Consider the following 24667-nt stretch of genomic DNA (forward strand, 5'->3'; position numbering starts at 1 on the left):
GGGATCTTCCCAGACCGGGGCACGAACCCATGTCCCCTGCATTGGCAGGAAGACTCTCAACCACTGTGCCACCAGGGAAGCCCTGGTCTCCTCATTCTTACTGTAGGTGCTCTAATAAGGGGTAAATTATTCATTGCTATGGTAACTGTGACTCAGGGCTCATAACACACCTTGGGGGAGACAGTTGGGTAGGGCAGATTGTCTAGAGCCTGAGCTATATTTGGGGGGATGAGATGGTATTAAGTGAAATTTTCGCAGGAGAACAAAGGCCTGGAAACACTAAACAGTGTGGGATATGGAAAGAACCACAGGGAGAGGGGATTCAATATTGCTAGAGTATAAGGTACAGGGTGGGGAGCAGAAGGATAAAGCTAGAAAAGTTGGCAGAGGTGAAGTCATGCTGGATCTTTAGGGCATTAAGGGTAAGATGGGACAAGGGATCAGGAAAACTCAAGGATAAATTCTAGGTTTCAGACACAGACTCGTGGGCAAATAACTGGGCCCAAGTTACGAGTCAGAAAAAAACCTGGGAAAATGGATAGGATATGGTCATTCATTAGTTTCAGGTTTGTCAGTTATCCCTACATTGTAAATATAATGAAAACTAGGGATTTCCTTACTGGTTTGATGAAGAGCCCTGCCTTGGAACAGGAAGAGCTGCCATCTTTGAAGCCATGCAAGGAGCTGACGAATCAGTAAGAACCCAAGAAAACGGTGACCTCTGCTGAAGCCGTATCCCTATTAATGAGATGAGGTCCAGATAGCTTAGAGCAGAGGTTCTAAACTGGTAAGCCCATGGGCCTTCCTGCAGCACTGCATGTCTTGAAAGAAGAAGAAAGAGGGAAACTTTTAGTTTCTTACACTGTTGTTTCACCATTTTTCACTTGGTGGAACTAAGTACACTTCCAGCCTTCCCAGGAAGCTCCCTTTCCAAATATGCATATTACAGTCACCCTCTTCCCACCCCTGTGGTGCCTTGCCTGTTAGGCTTCGTTCTCTTCTAGAAGCACGTTAGGCTTGGATATCAACTCCTTGATAACGTGCAGCTTAAGGACAGTAGTGTGGTTGAGAATGTTTGATATGTAGGGAGGAAGAGAGGAGGGTTTTTTTTTTGAGAGGGGATTCTGTGACCAACCCATCACCAGTTGTAGCCACAATGGCTACAAATTGACCAAATGGACCAGTTGCTTTAGGTAGTATTTCCCAAAATATGTAAGGAGACATTTCTGCCCTTGAGAAAATCACTTCCATCTCCTGTCCCCCAATAAGTTATAGAGACTAAGAAATTATGTAAATAGTATATAGTATCTCCTGATGGAGGTATGCAATACGTCCAGCTGGATAGAAACCAGTTTAACTTTTTGTGTGTGTGTGTTTATTTTTATTTTATTTTACAGCAGCTTGGTAACATTACTAACAACCATTGTTGATACAGAAAATGTCAGCAAACATTTGTACTTAAACAATGCTTCATTCATCTTTTTTTTTTTTTTTTGGCTGTGTTGGGTCTTTGTTGCTGCGCAGGCTTTTTCTAGTTGCGGCGAGCGGGGGCTACTCTTCGTTGCAGCGCACGGGCTTCTCATTGCAGTGGCTTCTCTTGTTGTGGAGCACGGGCTCTAGGTGCGCGGGCTTCAGTAGTTGTGGTGCACGGGCTTCAGTAGTTGTGGCGCGTGGGCTTCAGTAGTAGTGGTGCATGGGCTCTAGAGCGAGCGCAGGCTCAGTAGTTGTGGCGTACGGACTTAGTTGCTCCACGGCACGTGGGATCTTCCCGGACCAGGGCTCGAACCCGTGTCCTCTGCATTGGCAGGCAGATTCTTAACCACTGTGCCACCAGGGAGGCCCCATTCATCTTTAAGTTGGGCAAACCTTAAGTATTTTGCAATTAAAAATATATATCATCTAAGAAAACCCACCTATTATTTCAAATAATCATCTTCATAATTTTGATTTTATAGCCATTTAAAAAAATTGATATATAATTGACATATTAGCTTTAGGTGTACAACATAAAGATTCAATATTTGTATATACTGTGAAATGATCACCACAATATGTCTAGTTAATATACATCACCACACATAGTTACAAAAATTTTTTTTCTTTGGATGAGAATTTTTAAGGTCTACTCTCTTAGCAACTTTCAAATATACAATACAGTCTGATTAACTATGGTCACCATGTTGTACATTACATCCCCATGACTTATTTTATAACTGGAAGTTTGTACCTTTTGACCACCCGATTTAACTTTTTTTTTCCAGAATTTTTTATTGTGAGAATTTTCAAGGAATTATACACTCATATACCTACCAAGTAGATTGTACAGTTAACATTTTTGCTATATTTGCTTTGTTCCGTATTATCCATCTATCCATCCCTCTCTTTATCTATCAATCCCTCTTTTTTTTTGATGCATTTCAGAGGAAGCCACAGACATCGGGACCTCCTGCCTCTAATTACCTTAGCACGCCTATCCTTAACCAGCTTTGTTTGCATTTGCATTTTCTTGTCGTACAACAAGCAGAAAAATCACGTGTTTTTTTTGGGTTTTTGTTTTGTTTTTATCACAATGCTTTTATTATAACAAAATTCACATGTTTTTTATTAACACCTATTGATGTCACTCAAATTTCATGCTCCGCAGGGCAGACTTTGGGCTAATGCTTTGGAGTTATGAAGACACCACCTATGTAATGAAATTCCAGGTTAATTAAAATTGTTGTCCTGTCTCATGTAGATTAATCACAGAATGGAAAGGGGGTTAATCATTCAGTTTACAGATGGGGAAAGTGAGGCCCAGAAAGGTGGGGACTCTTGTTCAAGGTCATAAAGCCCATTAGACCTATTTGGAATAGAGCTTTTCTACAGAATGACAATGTTCTGCCTTGTCCTTGAATGAGGCTATGTTTCCTTTTACTCTGGTCCTTGCACACCGCTGACTGCCTTGGTCTTTGGCTCACAAGGGTGTTTCAGCAGCAAAGTAAAACTCCTGGGCCAGGCTCCAAACTAGGCTCCCAAATGACTGCTTTGTAACTTCATTTCTTCCAGTTACTTGTCACATCTCATCCAGATTTCTTTTCCTTGGCAATGTCCACATTTTATCCTGTTCTTCTAGAATTCCAAATTAATCATCTCATTTTTGGTGAAAGGAGATGTTGAAATGAAGAAGTGTTCAAAGTATTCTACAGCAGGCCTGTGACCCTCTTCTGGGCATTTGTAACACCCAGCTCTTTCAGAGACTAAGATCTAGGGAGTGGGTGAGCCAAAGGGGGAATGGATCTCTCCTATTTTATATTCTACCTTAAAGATGTTTGTGGTTCTAAAAATCATGTTGGTAAAATAAATAAATAAAAATCATGTCGGTAATCCATAGGAGGGCAGAGATATTTCACCCTTAAATCACAGTCAAGGAAACTATTGTAGCATCATATGATTATTTTCGATACTTAAAAAACAGTATTCTTAAAGGAGTGTGTTTATTTATATATATTCCATTGAATTTCCAAAAGGTGAATTAAACGATTAGTTTTATATAACAATTTTTAAAATGAAGACTATAACACACAAATTTGGGAAAGACAAGGCTGTAATTGCTGGGTTTGCCTCCTTTTTTTTTTTGCAGTACGCGGGCCTCTCACTGTTGTGCCGCACGCGTAGGCTCAGCGGCCATGGCTCACGGGCCCAGCCGCTCCGCGGCACGTGGGATCTTCTCGGACTGGGGCACGAACCCGTGTCCCCTGCATCGGCAGGCAGACTCTCAACCACTGCGCCACCAGGGAAGCCCTGGGTTTGTCTCCTTTTTTCATGGGAGACCATACTGAGGTCAAGTGGAAACAAATTTTGTCTACCATGATTATAATACACGAAAGAGAACCCACTTTCACACAACAAAAAAAAAAGACAAGAGCTTGGCTACGAAACGAGGCTCATTATGATTGCTGACATTTTAGGGAAATGCAGTAACTTACATGTAAAGCGTGATGAAACAATTTTTATGGTTTTAAATGTATTTTGAAAGGCCTTGGAAGGCAGTCTCATTGTAGTATCTCAGAAGCAGCCGCATCTGGAGAAAGGTTTCTATGGCAACTCATGAAAGCTTGATGTTTTTTTCTCCTTTTCAAGAGCATAAATCATCACATGGCCTGAGGCTTCAGCAAAGGTCTTCTTTATTTTAGAAGCTATTGCCATTTGTTTTTGTGTTGTATATTTTGACTGTCTAAGAGAAAACAGAGCAAAGGGCTTCCAAGAGGGCTTGGAGTCTTTTTCATATCTGGGGGCAAGATGTGAATAACGTAATTCTAGACTTTGCTTCTCAGTGATCAAAGTGATAGTACATACACATTGATACGTTTGGTTTATATCATGTGTTATTTCAGTTTTCAGGAAAGTTGTGATCGGTGCGTTCTCAGGAAAGAGTTAGCCTGGACTTGAGGAGGAACTGTTTGGCCAAAGCACCTTTTTTTTTTTTTCATAATTGAGATTTTATTGGTTGTTTTGAGGATCGGTTCACAGACATTTCAATTTGTACACAATTCTCAACATACGTACCAAAACCCTAAAAAATCATGTAGTTGTGATTCTTTTCTGAACAGTTATTCCAGTGACTTTCCAGCTTAAAATTTGGGGGCAAATTTTCCTTCACAGGATAGCAAGTACCAATATCTTCAAATATTGATATGCTGTTACATTGTAAGTCCCACGAATTCACAATTTAATATCACATACACTACCTACTCAATCGTTCACAGCACATTAACAGTTACTAGAACTGGACTACCACGACCAAAGATGTTACAGAGTGCACAAAAATCTGCCCAGGAGAGCCAAGACCAAGGGGTGAGTGGTTTGCTTTAGGAAACAATTCTACCAAAAACAACATGGGAAGAGAAGTAATTTAAAGTGTTTAAGACATTAAATGCGAAATGGCGGTATCCTAGAGGGCACTGCGACGCTCTAAATGTCTTCAGATCTCCCTGTAAATGTCTTGGTCCCAGGGTTTTGGGCACTGACAGACTCCAGGTGGTTTTTATCAATATAGTCTTTCCAAGAAAGTTAATAAAGAAATATTCTATTTTTAAAACTCGGCATGCTTTGAGAATTTTTTTTAACAACATTGGCCCTTGTATGTTACAGGAAGTAATGTGAGTAATGAAGAACACACAGTTCACAAAAACAGAGCCGGATTTTAGACCGAGCTCTGCCATCGCTAGTTGTGTAACGCTGAGCAAGCTCTTGAATCTCTCCCAGACTCCATTTTCTAATCTGAAAAATAGGAATAACAGTGAGAGCCTGAAAGGCTTATTGTTAAGAACTTAATGTGTGTGAATATTGGAAACTGTAGTGCTGTGGAAATACAAGGTGGTTATTATAATTGGTTAGCTGGCTTTCTTTCCAGCTCTTTTTCTTTGAAAAAGTCAAGGGTATCCCTTTACCATTTCCGGTGTGACGAGAAGAAATCAGTTTCAACGTGTGTCATTATTTTAGTTTCCTATACTATATTAAATATATTATGTTTATATAGACACCATTTCAGCCATTTGTTTATTTCTTGACTAAGTAATTAAATGTCATCTTTGCTGCAGGGTATTAAATGAATACATTCAACAAACATGTAAGTCCCAACTGTGTACTAGCATCGAGGACACAGACTAGATAATTAAATTCTTATCATTCAGGAAATAAGTTTTCTGAGTTTCAAGGCCACGGCATAAGCTTCTTCAGGCTGATGCCATGAAAGGGGTTGTAATCCAGCCCACACTGCTAGCCAAGCACCGATGTGAGCTGCATTCACCCAAAGAAAGGATGCCTTTTTGAAATTCACCTGCCATGAGTGTGTGCCTTTGTTACGGAGTCCAAGCTCGCTCTGCTCACCGCTCAACTGGCCAATAAATCGGGAGACAAGGTGTTGAGGCAAAGGAATAGCGACTTTATTCAGAAAGCCAGCAAACCAAGAAGATGGCAGACTAGTGTCACAAAAGAAACATCTTATGGGGTCTGGATGCCAGTTTCTCTTATAGAACAAAGAGGGGGAGGAGGTGAGGAAGTAAGGTTAAAAGGCCGTTTGCAAATATCACCTGGAATGGCCAGCCTCAGGGAGGGAATGTGTTAATTTCTTCTTTCTTGCAGCCATTCACAGGTGGACAGGGTCAGGATGTTTCCTTGAACAAAGGCACTTTGGTTTAACATTCACAGAGAGGGGCAGGGTTCCCTGAGGCAGGCCATTATGTATAGACCTGTCCTTTTAGGGAACAAAAGCAATGGGAAGCAAAGGTTAAAGTAAAAGAAACAGATCCAGCATGCAGTCAGTTTTTGTTCTTCCCTGTAACACCTTCTTGTCATTTACACAAAGGTATGGAATGTGCTAGCAGTGACCCTGATGTTTATGTGGTTCGTGATGTTCTATGGAAGGTGTTCAGTGTTTCACCCTTTAGTAAAGGCTGCTGGCCATGTTTGTTATCTGGAGTCAGATTGTCTGGATTTGAATACTGGCTCTGCCATTGGCCAGCTGTGTGACCTTGGGTATATTACTTGACCTCTCTGTGCTTCTCTTTTTACATCTGCCCACTTCATAGAGTTGTTAGGAGGATAAATTCTTATATGTAAAACATTTGGAATAAAATGTACCTGTTTTCAGTGATATCTTTACCTGCCTCTACTCTGTGTTGAAGAGTTCAACAATCAACGTCTGAATTCTACCTACAAATGCCGCTTTCCTTTAATGAATTTAATCTCAGATTGGTGATATTTTTCTTTTTCCCCAGACCCTTTTGTTTGTGTGTGCATGTTTGTGTTAAATAACTGGAAAGGCATTCTCTGTAGAGACATCAAAGAATTCCAGTTCTTTGATCAGAAGGTCACTTGGTTGTTTCTAGAATTTTCGCATAAAACCATTTGCTTTGTCAGAAGTGACAGAGGTGATGAGGGCTGTTTGCATACTTTGGGCTTTTATCCTTTCTGAGGGAGTGCTATTTATATGGTTTACCAGTGTTATAAGGGTTGAGATGCTTTGAGGTACAGTGAATTTTTTTTCTCAGTTTCGGTTAACACGATACTTTTTTTTGGTAACTTTAAACTGAGAAAAAGTCTTTATGTAATATTGAAGTACTGATGTTTCATAATGTTTTCAAAACAATTAACTTTGCATTTGAAAATGCTGACAAATTCTGTTAAAGATCAGGTTTTGATAGGAAGGACATGAGACATATCGACAAAGCAAGAAGAGGCCCCTTTGTTACCTGCACTGTGTACTTTTCAGTCTCCTACAGTATGTTACTCTTCGGCCCTTTTCCGTGGCACAAAACTGGAAGCACATAATGTTAATAAAGCTGCAAACCACTGATGTTTAGGTATTTTAAATAACTTGAGTGTCTAATCCAAATTGAAGTATCCAAATAATTTAATTGAAATATTCATCACTTTGATGAAACATTTTCCAAGTGAATTACCTGGGAAGGGAGATGAAATATTTTGATCATTTCATGGCATTAGGCTTTAGTCTACCATTGGTAAGGTGCGCCATGCTTTGCTTATCCATCCGAAGGAGACTCCCTGAGCCAAAATACTAGGGATCCTGCACCACTTAGAGGTAACAAATGAGATGATCTTATCAAGGGCCTGTCAGGGACACATAGGGGCTCCCTCTGAAGTTGCCAAATGATCATTGTGAAATGATCCTGCATGTTAAACTCAAGTTTAATTAGCTTTTAAAAGTAGGAAGTCATTATACCCTTGTTTCTAACTTAGTTGCAAAAATTAAATATCTGTTTAAGAGAAAAACTGATATTTTAAGATTCTTCTATTTAGATGGAGAGCAGAATGTTTTAAAACACTTTGCATCAAACAGTGTATAGATTACTGCATTTAAAATTTTTCCTTTTTGGTCCGTGGGTGGTGGCTAAGAGTTCAGGTTTGGGGCTGAACCCTGACCCTGCCATTTACTAATTGTATAATCTACGGCAAGTCAGTGAATGTCTCCAAACCTCCATTTTTTCTTTTTAAAATGAGGATGATAATACCTCTCAGCACTGTGGTGAAAATCCGATGTGCATTATGTATGAAATGCTGTTTCTTCACACAGCAAAGCAATCCTCAATGCTTTATGATGGTGGCTGCTGTTACTGTGGGGTTTTTTTTTTAGCTGTTATTGCATTGTGTCAGGAAATGATTGCCTGTTTCAACTGTGTCAATTACACTGTCTAGTGTTCTTAGGGCAAATGTAATTCTGCTACTTTATGATTTTTTTTCACAATAGTATTGCATTTTAAAATTCCCAGACTTCCCAGAGAATGTACCATCTCTCATATTTTTGTTCTATGGCAAAATGTGTTAAAAGTTCCAAATGGGGCTTCCCTGGTGGCGCAGTGGTTAGGAATCCCCCAGCCAATGCAGGGGACAGGGGTTCGAGCCCTGGTCCCGGAAGATCCCACGGAGCAACTAAGCCCGTGCACCACAACTACTGAGCCTGCGCTCTGGAGCCCGCAAGCCACAACTGCTGAGCCCACGTGCCATAACTACTGAAGCCTGCACGCCTGCAGAGCCCGTGCTCTGCAACAAGAGAAGCCACCGCAATGAGAAGCCCGCGCACCGCAATGAAGAGTGGCCGCCGCTCGCCACAACTAGAGAAAGCCCTCGCCCAGCAACAAAGACCCAACTCAGCCAAAAATAAACAAATAGATAAATTTATTTAAAAAAAGGGTTCCAAATGACTGACATAAACATGAACTCTTGGGAAACAACCCTGTGGTAAGCTGGGGCGCTTCTGGATACTTAGTTGTTTGCTTATTCTTTGCTTAATCAAACCATCAGTCCTTTTGCCAGTCTCATCACTAAGGAATCCCTTGAGATCTTAACAATCTTATTTTATTTATAAAAAAAGTTTTATTGAAGTATAGTTGATTTAGAATGTTTTGTTGATTTGCAATGTTGTGTTAATTTCTGCTGTCCAGCAAAGTGATTCCGTTATACATATATACACATTCTATTTTTTAATATTCTTTTCCATTATGGTTTATCATAGGATATTGAATATAGTTCTCTGTGCTCTACAGTAGGACCTTGTTGTTTATACATCTCAACAGTCTTAATCAGATCCGGGCCAGACTCTAACTCCTCAGTTTCTTCTTCAGTTTCCTAAAATTCCCTCCTCCTAAACTTGCAGGGACTTTCTTAAGCCATTGGTATTTGCGTCAATTATTTTTCAAATCAGTTTTTGTCAGTTGATATCCAACAAGTGTTAGACCCAAACGGTCTACGAGGGATTCCAACTCGCCCAAGAACCGCCAAGAGTCGAGAGCCGTTGCAACACGCAAGAGGTTTATTAGGAGCCGATGCACCGGGGTTCCCTGAACCTCACGCAGGAGGCCGATGGGGAAACCCCTAAAAGCGGAATCACATACTTTTTATAGGTTTATTTACTCATAGGGCGGGTATATTCTCACAATGATTGGGTAAATGTGGTGACTTTTGAATTCATTGGCTTAGGAACTTTTGTCCCACCTTCTGGCCGTTATAGTTGTCTGTTCATTGTGGCGGTTAGGGCGTATACCTGTTACGGGCAACTGGAAAATTACCCGCTGTCTGGCAAGTCCCCGTCAACTGAAAAACTCCAAGAATTGGTTTCGATAGGGAGAAGGAGTGGCGCACGATAGGGAGAAGAATTGGTTTCGATAGGGAGAAGGAGTGGCGCACGATAGGGAGAAGAATTGGTTTACGGGAACAAGTGAGGGGGTGGAAAGTCCCTAAAGGCCCCACACAAGCATGAGTGAGACAAGTTGTGAGGTATTTCTAACAACATATTCTCGTATTGCCCTATTTAAAGATATTTTTGTAATTTCTATTTATGCCTTTTTAAGGCACATGAGCATAAAGAGCTCTATTCAATGATTTGATAAGACCCTGGCTTGTTTTAGTAAATGTTTCTGTTTAGCATCAGATACTATTGGGTAACTGCTACCCAAAGGTACCCAGTAGTACCTTTTGTGGAATATAAAATGCTAGTGTATATGAGTGATGTTGTGTTTCGTTCTGAGCCCTTTTGTTTAAGCCTCAACATGCTCAGCAAGTGTATCTGATTCCATGATAGCAGCTGTTACTATGGCTGCATGTTATTTCATATTTCATTTGTTGAACTGATGCTTGATAAGAGAAACAGCGTTGAATCATCCGCAATTTTGACTCTAAATAGAAAGGTTTTCTCTCTCTCTTTGTTTTTTCCTTATAAAGGTAAAATTAGGAAACTGGAGTTAAAAATCCAAGCCCTGTATTTCTAAATTAGGGTTCTGCAGTGCTTGTGCACATTGCTCGTGGGGCTGTGGACTTTGGCACCAAGACCCAAATTAATTAATTAATTTTTGGCTGTGTTGGGTCTTCGTTGCTGCGCACAGGCTTTCTCTAGTTGTGGCGAGTGGGGGCTGCTCTTCGTTTCAGTGCGCGAGCTTCTCATGGCGGTGGCTTCTCTTGTTGCGGAGCATGGGCTCTAGAGCGCAGTCTCAGTAGTTGTGGTGCACGGGCTCAGTAGTTGTGGCTCACGGGCGCTACAGTGCAGGCCCAGTGGGTGTGGCGCATGGGCTTAGTTGCTCCGCGGCATGTGGGACCTTCCCGGACCAGGGCTCGAACCCATGCCCCCTGCATTGGCAGGTGGATTCTCAACCACTGTGCCGCCAGGGAAGCCCCACATCAGACTGTTTAAGAAAAAAAAAAGGTTTCTTCTTTTAGGGCAGCTCAGAGAGGGGGAATGAAGCCTCGGCTTTTCATTGTGGCTTTTACGGTAGGCTCATATCTTATGTTCCATGGATTCTTATCAAACCACAAGATACAAGTGTGTGTGCTTTCTTTAGAATATTCTACTTATGTAATATGTATGTATTTATTTTGGCTGCTCTGGGTCTTAGTTGTGACACGTGGTATCGTTGCTGTGGCATGCGGACCTCTTAGTTGTGGCGTGGATGCGGTATCTAGTTCCCCAATCAGGGACGGAACCCGGGCCCCCTGCATTGGGAGCGCAGAGTCTTACCCACTGGACCACCAGGGAGGTCCCTACAAATGTGTTTTAAAAACACGTTGGTCCAAACAAAGTGAAAAATATCTTTTGAAATGTAATCTCTCCCTGAAACAAAAATTGAGAGATGCGGTCTATGAAAAGGATGGCTCTGAGGCCCCGTGAAAAGCAATACTCGTAGTGGTTACAGAAACGGACACTGGAACGAAACTGCCCGGCTCTGCTGCTGGCTCCTTATGTGACTTTGGACACCTCTTTGTGCTTCAGTTTCCCCAGCCATAAAATGGGAATATCAATAGTACCTTTTTTATTGGATTGCTGTGAGAATTCACTGAATTCTCACAGCATTAAAAATATACATTAAAACACTTAGACTAGCATCTCAAATGTTGTGAGCACTATATGACTATTAGCTATTCTTATGGGAATCATTTTTTTTCACACTAGTGTGATCTAAAAGTCCCAGAACTATTATTTTAAAAAGACGGGATAGAAATGGTTTCACTTATCTGTAAGGCACAGCATCTTGTCATTTCCTTGATTTTGTTTGGTCTCATAAAGCAAACGAGTAAGGTATTTGGAACTGAGCAAATTCAGTTTATTGTGGTAAGAGCACCAGAGTTCTCTTGTCTGAGAACACTCTGTAAGTTAAAGATGCAGAATTTTAAGATCTGTGAGGTCAAAAACTACATTCAGGATGTACTTATACCAAAAACTACATATTCGAACTCTACGCTAAGCTTTATACTTTATCAAAACTCACTGAACTCATTGGGTAAGGTTTATTGTATGTAAATGTACCTCAATAAAACTTTTTTCTTTTTTAAGTTGAACTCATGATGGTGGAAATGTAGTCGGCATACAATAAGTATTTTTGACGACATTAATAATTAAATGAATGAATGAATGGAGTCATTTCATTCTTCAGTGATGGATCATATGGGGAATTAGGACAATTAAGTGGGTTGAATCTTATGTCCTTGGTTTTGAAACTTTACATCAACTTCTAAAAGTTCGGTTTTAATAGTAAAGCTTAGGTCCTTTCACATGTTTTGAAGGCAGACTCTACCCCCCACTCCCCAATTTACCGGATTTTCAGATTTGCCTTGAGAATGAAGTCAGTGGCTCCATTTCGTCCTGTGTCTGCTGGGGCTTATACATTTCTCTTTTGTGTGGCTTTGTGTTTTCTTTCATGTTGTCAGTCACATAATCATGTAATTTAGTCTTTAAAGATAGACATTTTGATATAGTGACCAAAGAAGTTTTTTTGTTTTTGTTTTGTTTTGTTTTTTTGCGGTACACGGGCCTCTCCCGTTGCAGAGCACAGGCTCCGGACGCGCAGGCTCAGCGGCCATGGCTCATGGGCCCAGCCACTCCGCGGCACGCGGGATCCTCCCGGACCAGGGCACTAACCCGCGTCCCCCGCATCGGCAGGCAGACTCTCAACCACTGCGCCACCAGGGAAGCCCCAAAGAAGTTTTTAAGATTTGAGACCTTTACCAAAAATGAAATCCCTTTTATTCTTTCTAGAAATAGCAGTTGGTTTCCCAGACTTGGACTCTGGATCTCTATTGAGAAACCCTAGCCACCTGTAAGTTGAATAACTTGAGCGTGATGATAAGCCATGTGTATGAGCTAACATGGGCTTTTCTCATTGGCTGTTAACATGAGGAGCTGATCTGGAGTCCCTGTAAAGTGTTTGATTCTGATTTTTTCTTGTATTTTCTCCTAGGTATGACAGCAGCCAAACTCCTGCATGACTCTGGCCTGAATGTGATTGTTCTGGAAGCCCGGGACCGTGTGGGAGGCAGGACTTACACCATCAGGGTAAGACAATAATGATGGGCTGGAGAAACGTGACACTGAAGCTGAGTTTCTTGTTTCTTTCTGAAGGTCTTGAACTTCATTTGACTCTTTTTAAGAGAGTGAAAATTACTCTCCACAGCCTCTCAATTTGCTTCCTTTTCAACCCTTTTCTTCTGTCCCTTTTCTCACGTCATGATACTTGGCACTTGCCCAATAAATGATTGCAACAATAATTCGGTGTTTGAAATACATTAGTGAATAAAACAAAGACCACTGCCCTGTGAAATGTATGTTCCCTTTTTTCTTAGTCAGAGAACTATATAGTCAACAAACAGACAAAAACAGAAGAGGAGGACCTGATCTGGTGTCCCTGACTATTAGGAATCCAGTTATGTTTGGACATGTTCAAACATAGGAAGTTTTTCTAGTCACTCTTTTTCAAAGGTTGGTCCTTAGTTGTTTCAAGTGAAGCTAATTCATAACCATATAGAAAACTTCCTACTGAACATAAGAGCAGTTTCAAAGGTTTGAATTAGGACCAAATATTCCCTAATGCTGTCTTTCAAATGTCTGGATGAGCAAACCACAAAGAAAGTGGTCATTTCCTGGATGGACTTACAGTTTATCATACTAAGTGAAGAAAGTCACACAAAGAAAGACAAATATCCTGTGATATCACTTATATGTAGAATCTTAAAACAATGATACAAATGAACTTACAGAACAGAAATAGACTCACAAACATAGAAGACAAATTCATGGTTACCAAAGGAGATAGAGGGGGGAGGGATAAATTAGGAGTTTGGGATTAACAGATACACGCTACCATATATAACATAGATAACCAACAAGAACCTACTGTATAGCACAGGGAACTATATTAAACATTTTGTAATAACCTATAATGGAAAGGAATCTGGAAAAGAATATATATATATGTATATATACATATATATATATAAAACTGAATCACTTTGCTACACACCTGAAACATTGTAAATCAACTATACTTCAATGAAAAAAAAAAGGAAAAGAAGTGGTCATTTCCTTTCTCGCTTTTCCTCTAGCATTAGGTGCCTCAAAATTAGCCTGAAATGCTAAGTAAAGAGAAATTCATCAATAATTCACAGCTTACGAATCTAAGCCACTAAAACACAAAGCCCGTTGTGGTATGTATTGAGAATGATGGAGTTCAGAAGTCTCTTGCCTATTTCAAGGTCAATCAGTTTTGCTTTACATTAAGGAATGATTCTATAACTGTTAAGTTGCATGACTGAAGTAGAGTTGCTAACAGAATCCAGTTTTCTATGGATACACCTCAACGTGTGTCTAGAACCTATGAAATGACAATTTGCTTATTTCAGGGCTGTCTTTTTTTTTATCTTACGAATAACATTTTTACATATATTTATTTTTATTTTTTTTCCATGGGAAAACAGAACCAAAAAGTTAAATATGTGGACCTTGGAGGATCTTATGTTGGCCCAACTCAGAATCGCATCTTAAGATTATCCAAGGAGCTAGGATTGGAGACCTACAAAGTGAATGAAGTAGAGCGTCTGATTTACCATGTAAAGGTAAGCCTGGACCAGCCTTTGAAGGATTTGAAGATTTCTCTATGGGTGTTTTCCATATATGAATTCCAGATCCTCCCCTCAGACAATCTCCTCCATCCTTGAATGATGCATATGTATTTTATAAGTATATTTCAACCATTCTGAGAATTTTTTTTTTTTTACTGTTATCAAAGGAGAATTCTAAACCTATTTGGGAAGGTTATTGATGAAGTGGTATCACCCATTTGGTGAAAAGTTTAACAAAACCAATAGAGAAAAAACATTTGTGATTGATTTATTAAATACCTCTATTAAAATAACGGGCTCTTTCATGTGATACAAAAACCTGTGTATAGTTTTACTAATGCTGCCCTAGACTTCACATTATAGAGTATTTGCAACATGTCTAACGTAATATTTTGAAATTTAGTCATTATGTCCTGTATATAGGCTAAACTCACTCTCTTAGAGATTTACATAAAAGTAAGTCAAGTCTCAAGTTCCATCTTTCATGGGGAAGCTCCATTGATCTCCCCCAAATTCCTGTGAGTTTACTGGGTTTCAATTCCCATGATCATTTGTAGCTCATGGTTCTTGCTTCCATGATACTTATGCTCATTCAGATTCATGGCCAGTGACTCTCTTCTTTCCTTTGTTCTATGTCAACCTGGGTTCAAATTCATCTCTTTCTCTTGATTTTCTTCGGACCACCCCAAGCATTTGTGTACAGCAAAATTGACTGAAGTTTTGAACAGTGTGGGTAAGGGGTTCAATTGCAAAAACATAAACAACTTAGAATTGAATACTGGACGTTCTGATTCTAATAAGCTCTTCAAACAGTGTGCCCCTGGGGATTTCTCACTGGCCACATTTCTCTGTGGTTTCCAGTCTCCCACTATGTTTCTGCCTTTAGACTCTTCTGGCATCTCCCTGCTCCTTGTTTTCCCAGCATCATTTTCTTGGTCCACAATGTCACTGATGTTCTCTGACAGGCAAAGACTCACCTACCCTGGACCCCACTCTGTAGTCCCACGGAAGGACTGGCAGAGGTTTTGAATTTCAGTCTTTCCTCTCTCTCCCTCACTTGCCTCCGTAAGTGGAAGCGAGCAGTATAGAGCCAAGTTCCTCACCAGAAGAAATCATCCCCTTAGGAGACAGAAGAACTCGCAACAGTCAGTTTTGATATACATAACAGTGTTGACACCTGGATATTATTTGTGGGTGATAATATCAAGAAGGACAAATAATAGACTGTACATTGTCAATCGTTTAATAAAACAGGAAATAAACATCTATCTGATTTGGTATAATGCGGGTAACATTTATACATAGATGTTGATGTTCAGATTTTGTTTTATGAGCCTTTTCACCTTGCTTCCCTATTTGTCTAGTGGAAAAAGAGACACATGAATTAGAAATGAAAAAGTAGCATGGTGATAGAGTGATTTGTTGAACATCCATCAGCAGCACTTAGTAAACATTCTTCATTGCGTTCCTTGCTTTTATATGTAGCTCATCTTGACTGATTTCTTCTGTCTTTCTTGTCCTAACCTTTAAGACTTGCAGAGACTGAATTCCCAGAACACTACGATCTCTTTTAGGTTTCTCCTGACAAAGGAGATGACTAGAAATTATATTCACTTTTCTGTCCGTGTGTGGGCAGGGTTTCTTGGCAGTCAGGAGCTAAGTTCAGGACGCTTTGTTTATCTGGAAATCTTATGGCCGACATTATGGTCCTTGTTTGAAAGAGATGGCTCATAGTTATCAACTGTGGAAACGATGTAATACTTGAATTTCTCAGAGTGATGACCGAATAATGCTGCTTTCTTAAGCTATTTCGTATAACCCACGTGCAGCTAAGAAAATGTAATTAAGCAGTATCTCTGACTTGATACAGAATAAATATATATGCCAACATTGCTTTGTATGAAATTCAAAATAAATGTTACTGCTTTTGAATTATTACAAAAGGAAAGCATGTTTACTGTAAAAATATAATAAGAAAATGTGGTAGAGAAAAACAATTAAAAAACCCCTCCAATAATCCTGTCTAGAGAAAATCACTCTAAAATATTCTTTTGGTACCTAGATTTTCATGTTCCTATATTGCTATTTTCTGACTTCTGCTGTACGTGTTTGATATACTTACTTACTCTCTAATTAATTCTCATCCTGACACGATTGAAACACTAATGAATTTATGAAACAAAGGTTTTTTTCAGTCTTGATAAGGGTGCTAATTTGACCTCCTTGTGGCTGTATCCAGTGAAGCGCTACACGATGATAAATAATAATAAAGACCTTAGAGCTAAGAAGTCCTCCCCAAACTAAGTATTTGTTCTCCACCATCACCTCCATGTCTTTGCTTATATGTCATTTTTATTATTTTGAACCTGTAAAAAGCATCTCAGATTACTCCATCCATTTCTGGGATTATTGAGCAGAACTCTTGATAGCAGAACTCTTGATAACTCTACATGCCGAAGAATGTAGTTCAAAAAGTTGTCTTCTCTGTCATGGTAGGCAGTACTTTGGCCATTTGGACATTACTCTCTATTACCTATATCAATAACTACTGTTCCCAAGTGCAAATACTGTTCCCAAGTGGTTCATGCAAATATCTAGTATATTTATGCCTTGTTTCTTCAGCGGACCTGCATGTATTTCTCGACCCAAAGGCTGAGCATATCAAGAGTATCAAGTGTGTTACTTCTCATATTGTCAGATCCTGCAATTCAAATCAGCCTGCTCAAGGACTCTGTTTTTTTCAATTTTTTACATGGTCGCTAAAAGAAGACAGTGTTTTACATGCAGCCTTAATAACAGTAAGCTAGGGAATTTGGATATGATGGTTGGAATTGAAACTGGTGAAATGGAGCTACTCACAAAAGGGGGCAGGGCGGTGCTACAGCAGCCCATGATAGGCTAACTATCCAAAGGAAGGGTGTGTTTCCCAAGAAAGGAGGACTCCCAGTATCACCAGTTCTCTGATAGTTCTGGAAGAAATGGTCTGTTGACAGATGGGATGTGCTCATGCTGGGCCCATAACAAGCATGCATCAACCCCTGGTGTGCTGTGATGTGCAGGGCGTTTTGCTGTCTGCCTCTGATCTGCCAGAAATGTTTCTATCTACTGAGTGGCATTCATTTTTAGTACTACAGTGGATCTGTCTTATGTCGCTAAAATGTGGTTTTCCAAAACCTTGTTTGTGATTCAAAGACGTGGTACTGAGCTATATTGGGATTTAATTATCAGTGGGAAAAGTGATCGCTTCAGCTCAAATCTATATAAGTTAGAAGGTGTTTTCTGCACTTCTCAAATCAGTGATGCAGTCCTTCGTGTATCGTGAAACATCTACGGAAGTTTTTAATCTGTTTCACAAATCATCATGCTAATTTCTGCTAGGATAGTTTAGAAGGCAGCTGTTTACATGCCTTGAAAGTGACTTGTGAAAAATGTTCCGTTTTAGGGACTATCTCATAATTAAAAAGAAAAAGATAAAAAATATAAACTTCTTAAGGGATCTTGCTATATTTTAATTTGTGCCCCCTCCTCCTTCATCATGTGTGTGTGTGTGTGTGTGTGTGAGAGAGAGAGAGAGAGAGTGTGTGTGTGTGTTTGCATGTTCACATGTGTGGTCGTTTTGTTGTTGCTTGTTTTTTGTTCTTTTGGGTTACTTGGAAGGAGTTGGAGAAAATCCTGAAGTTTGGTACAATTTAGGCTATTGGCAAATAGAGTTCCTCTGTCTCAGAAGCTTTTATAAGTCTGAAATTTGGAACTAGTGTCTAGTTAAAGTATGCATGAAACTGCTTTAGGCCCAAAAGCTTAAACTGTTAGGAGTTTGGTGAATGTAAAGATGTAGCGTGACTTAAATTTAAGAGCCCAACTTCACACTGATCATCATTTCCAAATTTCAGCTGTGGGGAGAAACTGAGAAAAAAAGAAAAATGCTCTGGTCTTACTTCCCAATGAGCAGAAGCCAAGCTCACTGTCAAAGTCCCTTTTGTGTTGTATGTGGTCAACCTCAGGGCTTGAAGAGGCCTATGGATGAGGAGCCATCTCTCAAATATATTGCCTACTACTTGTTGCTACAACTGCTATTGCACAAACAACCTCATGGAACAGGCGCCATATGGCAGAGCCCCTCAGTTTGGTGAGAACTCTGAAAGCCAGTGGAAAATACAGGAAAAAAAAAAAGCACATAAAAGCATACAGCGGGGCTTCCCTGGTGGCGCAGTGGTTGAGAGTCCACCTGCCAAAGCAGGGGACGCGGGTTCATCTCTAATGATAAGACCAGTTGAGTGATCTGCTTGGAAGAGATCACTGTCTCTCAGTGTTGGGGAACAGCAACAAAAGTAGAGGCGAAATGTTGAAAAAGAAAATATTCAAATTTTAATTGCATTTGGCGAATGTAAACTATCCTATGATGCAGGACCTCAGCATCTCCCAGAAATCAGCAGACGGGGAGTGCCCAGTCCTCTTCAGACTCTTAGTATCCCCTTCTGCATGCCTCTTCCTCCAATCCTATTAATCCAGAGAAAACTGGATCAAAGTCCGGGGTGTACTTGCTTCTCTCACGATGACAGAAGAATCCAGAAACAGGTTAGACAAAATCTTGTATTTCATCCAGGAACAGCTGCCCCTTTCACATGAACGTCACACATGCCACACAGAGCTCACTGGTTCCGAGAGTCTGCCCGAGCTGAGATGGGCTTCCTGAACCTTCTCTTCCACACCCACCCCCATTCCATTTCATTTATTTGTTGGAAACATATATGTCTTATCATCATGGGAGATTTTTCCCCCCAGATGGTAGAATAGTCATTTCCTCTTCAGCAAGTGAAACCCATTTGTTTAGTGATCATTCTGAAGCTTGTGTTAGTTATTCTGGAAACCAAAGTACTCATTTGTGTTCTTTAGAAAATACAGATTTTCGGCATGTAATAATTTGCTGAACACGATGCTTTCAATGGCTGGATGTGGAGCAATATTCGGGGATATGAGATGAACTTATTCTAAGCCTTCAAAGTTTCCTTTTAGAATATAAAATATGATAAAATCAGTAAACATATTCTCTGTGTACAAATACACACGCACACACATCTGGATAAACTTAACAAAAACTAGAGTTGGGGGTAACAGAGTTAGTTTTAAATTATACTGGAGGTGGAGGGTAGAGGATGTATAGAGTTCAGTTATGATGGTGAAATTCATGAAAGGAAACAAGCCTGTAGCTTAAATTCTGTGTGAAATTTTATATGACATCTATACGATGTCATCATGGGGTATGGCCAAGTAGTCCAAAGGAGATGCAACGACATGGGCCCAGCTCATCAGAGGATGGTGACTAATAAAGGTGATCCTGTAACAGGTGAAAGCTTCAGCAGCGTGTAGGGATTGGAAGGAAGTACAAGATGACCTAAAATGTGTTAGCCTACCTTGCCACACCCTCACAGAGCCCATGCCTTTCTATTGGCCTCTGCTACAACCAGTAAATAATAACAATGGTAACGTTACTCTGGTATGGACATCTAGAACTTCCAAGTTCTTTCACACTTATGTCTTGTTTGGACCTCACAAACGTGAGTCCCAAATAACTGGAAGTTATTTGGCTGTGAACTAGAAGTTTTGTTCCCATTTAACAGGTGAGAATATAAAGGCTAAAGAAATTAATTGCATATGGCAGGAAGTGATGGAGTCAGAGCATGAACTGAGGCGCCAAGAATACACATTGAAGAGCTCGCTGTCCTCTGGATGGGAGGGTTTCTGTCATTTCCTTCCGAGCCCCAGCACCTAGCTTGCCCCCCTTCCTTCCTGCCAAACTTACCCTCTCACTTCTTGGAAAAACCCTGTTAAAGATCCACCTTTCCCTAAAATGTTCTGCAATTGACTCCAGTTATTCCACTGACTCCTTCCCAAGTCCTGTCTCCTCCTCACATTCTTTTTTTTTTTTTTTTAATTTTTTTTTTTTTTTTAGTTTTTTTTTTTTTTTGCCATACGCGGGCCTCTCACTGTTGTGGCCTCTCCCGTTGCGGAGCACAGGCTCCGGACGCGCAGGCTCAGCGGCCATGGCTCACGGGCCCAGCCGCTCCGCGGCATGTGGGATCTTCCCGGACCGGGGCACGAACCCGCGTCCCCTGCATCGGCAGGCGGACTCTCAACCACTGTGCCACCAGGGAAGCCCCTCCTCCTCACATTCTTGATCACATTTTGTAATTTACAGTTATTTGTACTTTAAGATTATGCACCACACACACACAACATATTTCGTTTATATTTGACTTTCTTGGATTCTTTTTTTTTATACTTTCACTTATAAATATTTCACAAGTATTTTCTAATGCCATTAAAAGTTCTCTGTAGATACGATTTTAATATTCTGTCACAAGAACATTCTGTAATATGGTGGATACTTTGCCAATCGGTTACTGTTAAGCTTCTACACTCTATTCAAATTGTCTAACATGTAATGCACATCTAATATAGGTGACTGCTGTGCAGGGCACAGGGCTAAGTTATTGAATTTGAGACAATTTGGGGTGAAGTCGGTGTGAGATTTGTGGGATCAAAGATTTTTCTTTTAATATGGAAAGAAATAACAACAGAAAAGGAAAAGTGACTAACTAAAATAAAGCAAAAAAAAAATCCCATGGCACAATTAAACCAGGAAAAGACAGCAGCCATAGATCATAAAATTTGAGAATTGATGACAAGAAAGGGTTTCCAATCCTGGCTCTTCAATCCCAGAGCTACACCATTGCTGAAAGCAAACATGTTACAAAGTAAAAAATCACTAACAGGGCTTTCCTGGTGGCGCAGTGGTTGAGAGTCCATCTGCTGATGCAGCGGACGCGGGTTCGTGCCTCGGTCCGGGAAGATCCCACATGCCGTGGAGCGGCTGGGCCAGTGAGCCATGGCCACTGGGCCTGTGCGTCCGGAGCCTGTGCTCCGCAACGGGAGAGGCCACAACAGTGAGAGGCCCGCGTACCGCAAAAAAAAAAAACCAAATCACTAACAACTCCAACAGTTTCTCTTAGAGCTTCAAGGTTGGTAAGTACTTGGTCTGCCTTTCCCAATCATCCAGGCGACAGTTTTGCAATGCTTTACCACTTTCTCTACCTTTCAATCCTGTGCCATTTCTTTTCTGGGCACCTGCATCCTGCCCACTAAGCTAATGGCACACAATTTAAAATTTTGTCCTAGCATCACTCCACTTCAAGGTATCATCAAATGATGATTCCAAATAAAGAACTCAGGAATAATGGATCAGCTTGGATGAAATTGGCACTAAACATTAAATACGTTTCAATAAAGATTTAAACAAAGAATTGGAAGAATTACGACTCTAGTAAAGAATGTACTACAGATCTTTTTTTAGAAAAGCCTTTATATGGTAAAAATATATATATAATCTATAAAATCAGAATGTGGAGAAGGTGAGAAGGGAAGAGGTATAAGAAAAGTGAGGGCTACTGAAATCTTCCTTCATAGCATGAAATCAGTATATACCAAAATGATACTTGTAGCTAATAAAAAAACAAAGGCTCAAATCTCTTAATAATTTTTATGATCTTTTGACTTTATGCTACAGGGCTCTTTTTCTTGGGTTATGCAACATTTATTTGAAGTTTAGTTCTTCCTTCAGTTCCTTCAGTTTATGTTTCTTCCATTAAATGTAAGTACATTTATGTCAGTGAAAACAACAAATATGATTTGAATCTCAGATACTCGTATTTCTTTCTTTGCCCTTTCTTTCCTCCTTCCTTTCTTCCTTTTTTGTTTCCTTCCTCTTTCTCTGTCATCCATTCGTTCGCTTGTCCATCCATGTCAACCATCCATCCAGCCAGCCAGCCAGCCAGCCATCTTTCTATATTGTAGATGCTTACACAGAAGTCTGGAATGTAATGTTATAGGTTTTTCTTTTTTCTTTCTTTGTGGTACGTGGGCCTCTAACTGTTGTGGCCTCTCCCGTTGCGGAGCACAGGCTTTGGACGCGCAGGCTCAGCGGCCATGGCTCACGGGCCCAGCCGCTCCACAGCACGTGGGATCCTCCCGGACCGGGGCACGAACCCGTGTGCCCTGCATCAGCAGGCGGACTCTCAACCAACTGTGCCACCAGAGAAGCCCTATTTTTTTTAACCTGAATGGTACGATTTGAGGTAATTTGTTGCCTTCTTCATTGTATTTTTGAGTACTGCTTGAACTTTTTATGAAGAGCTCCTCTCATTTTTATTTTAAAAAATGCAATTAGAAAAATGTCTCTACGTTTTTTCATATTCTTTTCCATTATAGTTTATAACAAGATATTGAATATAGTTTCCTGTGCTATACAGTAGGACCTTGTTGGTTATCTATTTTGTATATAGTAATGTGTATTTGCTAATCCCAAACTCCTAATTTATCCCTCTCCACCCCTTTCCCCTTAGGTAACGATGTTTGTTTTCTACGCACAGACTCTACTTTTGATAGTTTATGGTCTATGAGAAGAGGTTAGGCCCAGTGTTTCCAGCAGATATCAGTGATTCTCACCTGCCTAGGCAGCAGTCTCCTGGGTGACATATCTATTAACAATAACCAAACTGCTTCCAGCCAGGCTTAGTGACTGAGCTTTGACCCTTTGAGTGTAGACAGTCTAGATCCCAAAGCAGCTGTTTGAATGCAAACCCTCAAAGACTCTTATCCTGGTATTACTGGGCCACAGAATTTTCGCAGTGTCTGCTACAGACACACACACACGCGCACACACACACTTCATCATTGACTTTTTTGGTGACCTTGGCCATGTTATTTATGCTTTTGTACCTTGATTTCTCCATTTGCAAAAGATGGACATTTGTACCTGTCCTGCTGAGTGCTTTAAGATTTTAAAGAGAAAGAGAACAGAAGACACTAACATTATTTTCACCAAGAAGCCTGCTGTGACACACTGAAGATACTAAGGATGTTTTGATAGAGCTTGTTTCCTTTCCTTTTGAAAACAAACTTTTCTAATAGGCTCTGAGGAGCCTTACTACCAAGTAAAAATTTAAATGGTGAGACACCAGATAGGATAAAGCTTTACAAATTCTTTTCAAAAGAGAACCAGGCCAATAAACTCATCCTGAAAATATTTTCGTGGGCTCCTTAACACTCTGAAATATAACTTCCCTCACTTTAAAATCCAGTCTTCTCTTCTTTATTTATTTCCCATATTACTAATAGGCTAGGACATCAGCATTTGGATGCATCTTTTTTAGTTGTGTTACCTTCTAAGTTTCCTTCCGCTCCACTCTTCAGATCCTGGCATATGGGACCATGGTTATTATTTGGCCCAATTGAGACCCTTTCCTTTGGGTTACTAAGTGGCTTTCCTTTGGGTTACTAAGTGCTGATGGTCTTGTAGAGCTGTCAGGAGACAGTGGGCATGTCAGAGTTTACTAATCCCTAAATAACCTAAGTTCAGAGAGTCAAAATGCATTAATTTTCCCCCTTTTGACAAATATGTGAAATCTGGACTACTCATTAAAATAGCTTAAAGCAGCACTCTCCGGTAGAAATATAAGATGTGCCACATATGCCATTTAAAGTTTTCTAGTAACCATATTGAAAAGTAAAAAGAAAGAGGTGAAATTAATTTTAAGAATATATTTTATTTAATCCAGGATATCCAAAATATTATTATCTGAACTTGTAGTCAATATAAAACATTATTTAATAAGATATTTTACATTCTTGTTTTGTATTAAGCTTTTGAAATTTGGTATGTATTTTATACTTATAGCACATCTTAATTTGGACTTGCCCCATACTAAGCACTTTATAGCCACATATGGCTAGTGGCTACTGTATGGGACAGCAGAGGCGTAGAAAGTTAGCAGATGCTATGGATTTTTGCAAATGTTTCTAATCCATCTTCAGTTTTTTAACAACCTGTCTAAAACATATGTCTAGATCTTATAACATAAGCCCTACATTATGGCACAGATTAATTTTACTTATTCTAGCAACTCCAAATATATGGCATCACAAAGAACTTGGAAGTAAACAAAGAGTGAAATTCCTTATGTGCCTGTTGCCTCTTAAGGGCAAACCAGCTTGGAATCCCTTTTTAAAAAGTCTCCTAGGGGGTTTCCCTGGTGGCGCAGTGGTTGAGAGTCCGCCTGCCGATGCAGGGGACACAGGTTCATGCCCCGGTCCGGGAAGATCCCACATGCCACGGAGCGGCTAGGCCCGTGAGCCATGGCCGCTGAGCCTGTGCGTCCAGAGCCTGTGCTCCGCAACGGGAGAGGCCACAACAGTGAGAGGACGCGTACCGCAAAAAAAAAAAAAA

General features: G+C 40.2%; 1 protein-coding gene across 1 annotated transcript in view; it reads left to right on the plus strand.

Moving 5' to 3' along the window:
• The window catches only part of MAOB (monoamine oxidase B), a 113211-nt gene that overhangs the window by 31096 nt on the left and 57448 nt on the right, over positions 1–24667 (plus strand). The window contains exons 2-3 of the mRNA XM_024734193.1: positions 12729–12823; positions 14242–14379. Of these exons, the coding sequence (XP_024589961.1) occupies positions 12729–12823; positions 14242–14379 (233 nt within the window). The remainder of the gene's footprint in view (positions 1–12728; positions 12824–14241; positions 14380–24667) is intronic.

Source organism: Neophocaena asiaeorientalis, unplaced genomic scaffold (assembly GCF_003031525.2).
Source record: "Neophocaena asiaeorientalis asiaeorientalis breed wild unplaced genomic scaffold, Neophocaena_asiaeorientalis_V1.1 scaffold426, whole genome shotgun sequence".
Lineage (NCBI taxonomy): Eukaryota > Metazoa > Chordata > Mammalia > Artiodactyla > Phocoenidae > Neophocaena > Neophocaena asiaeorientalis.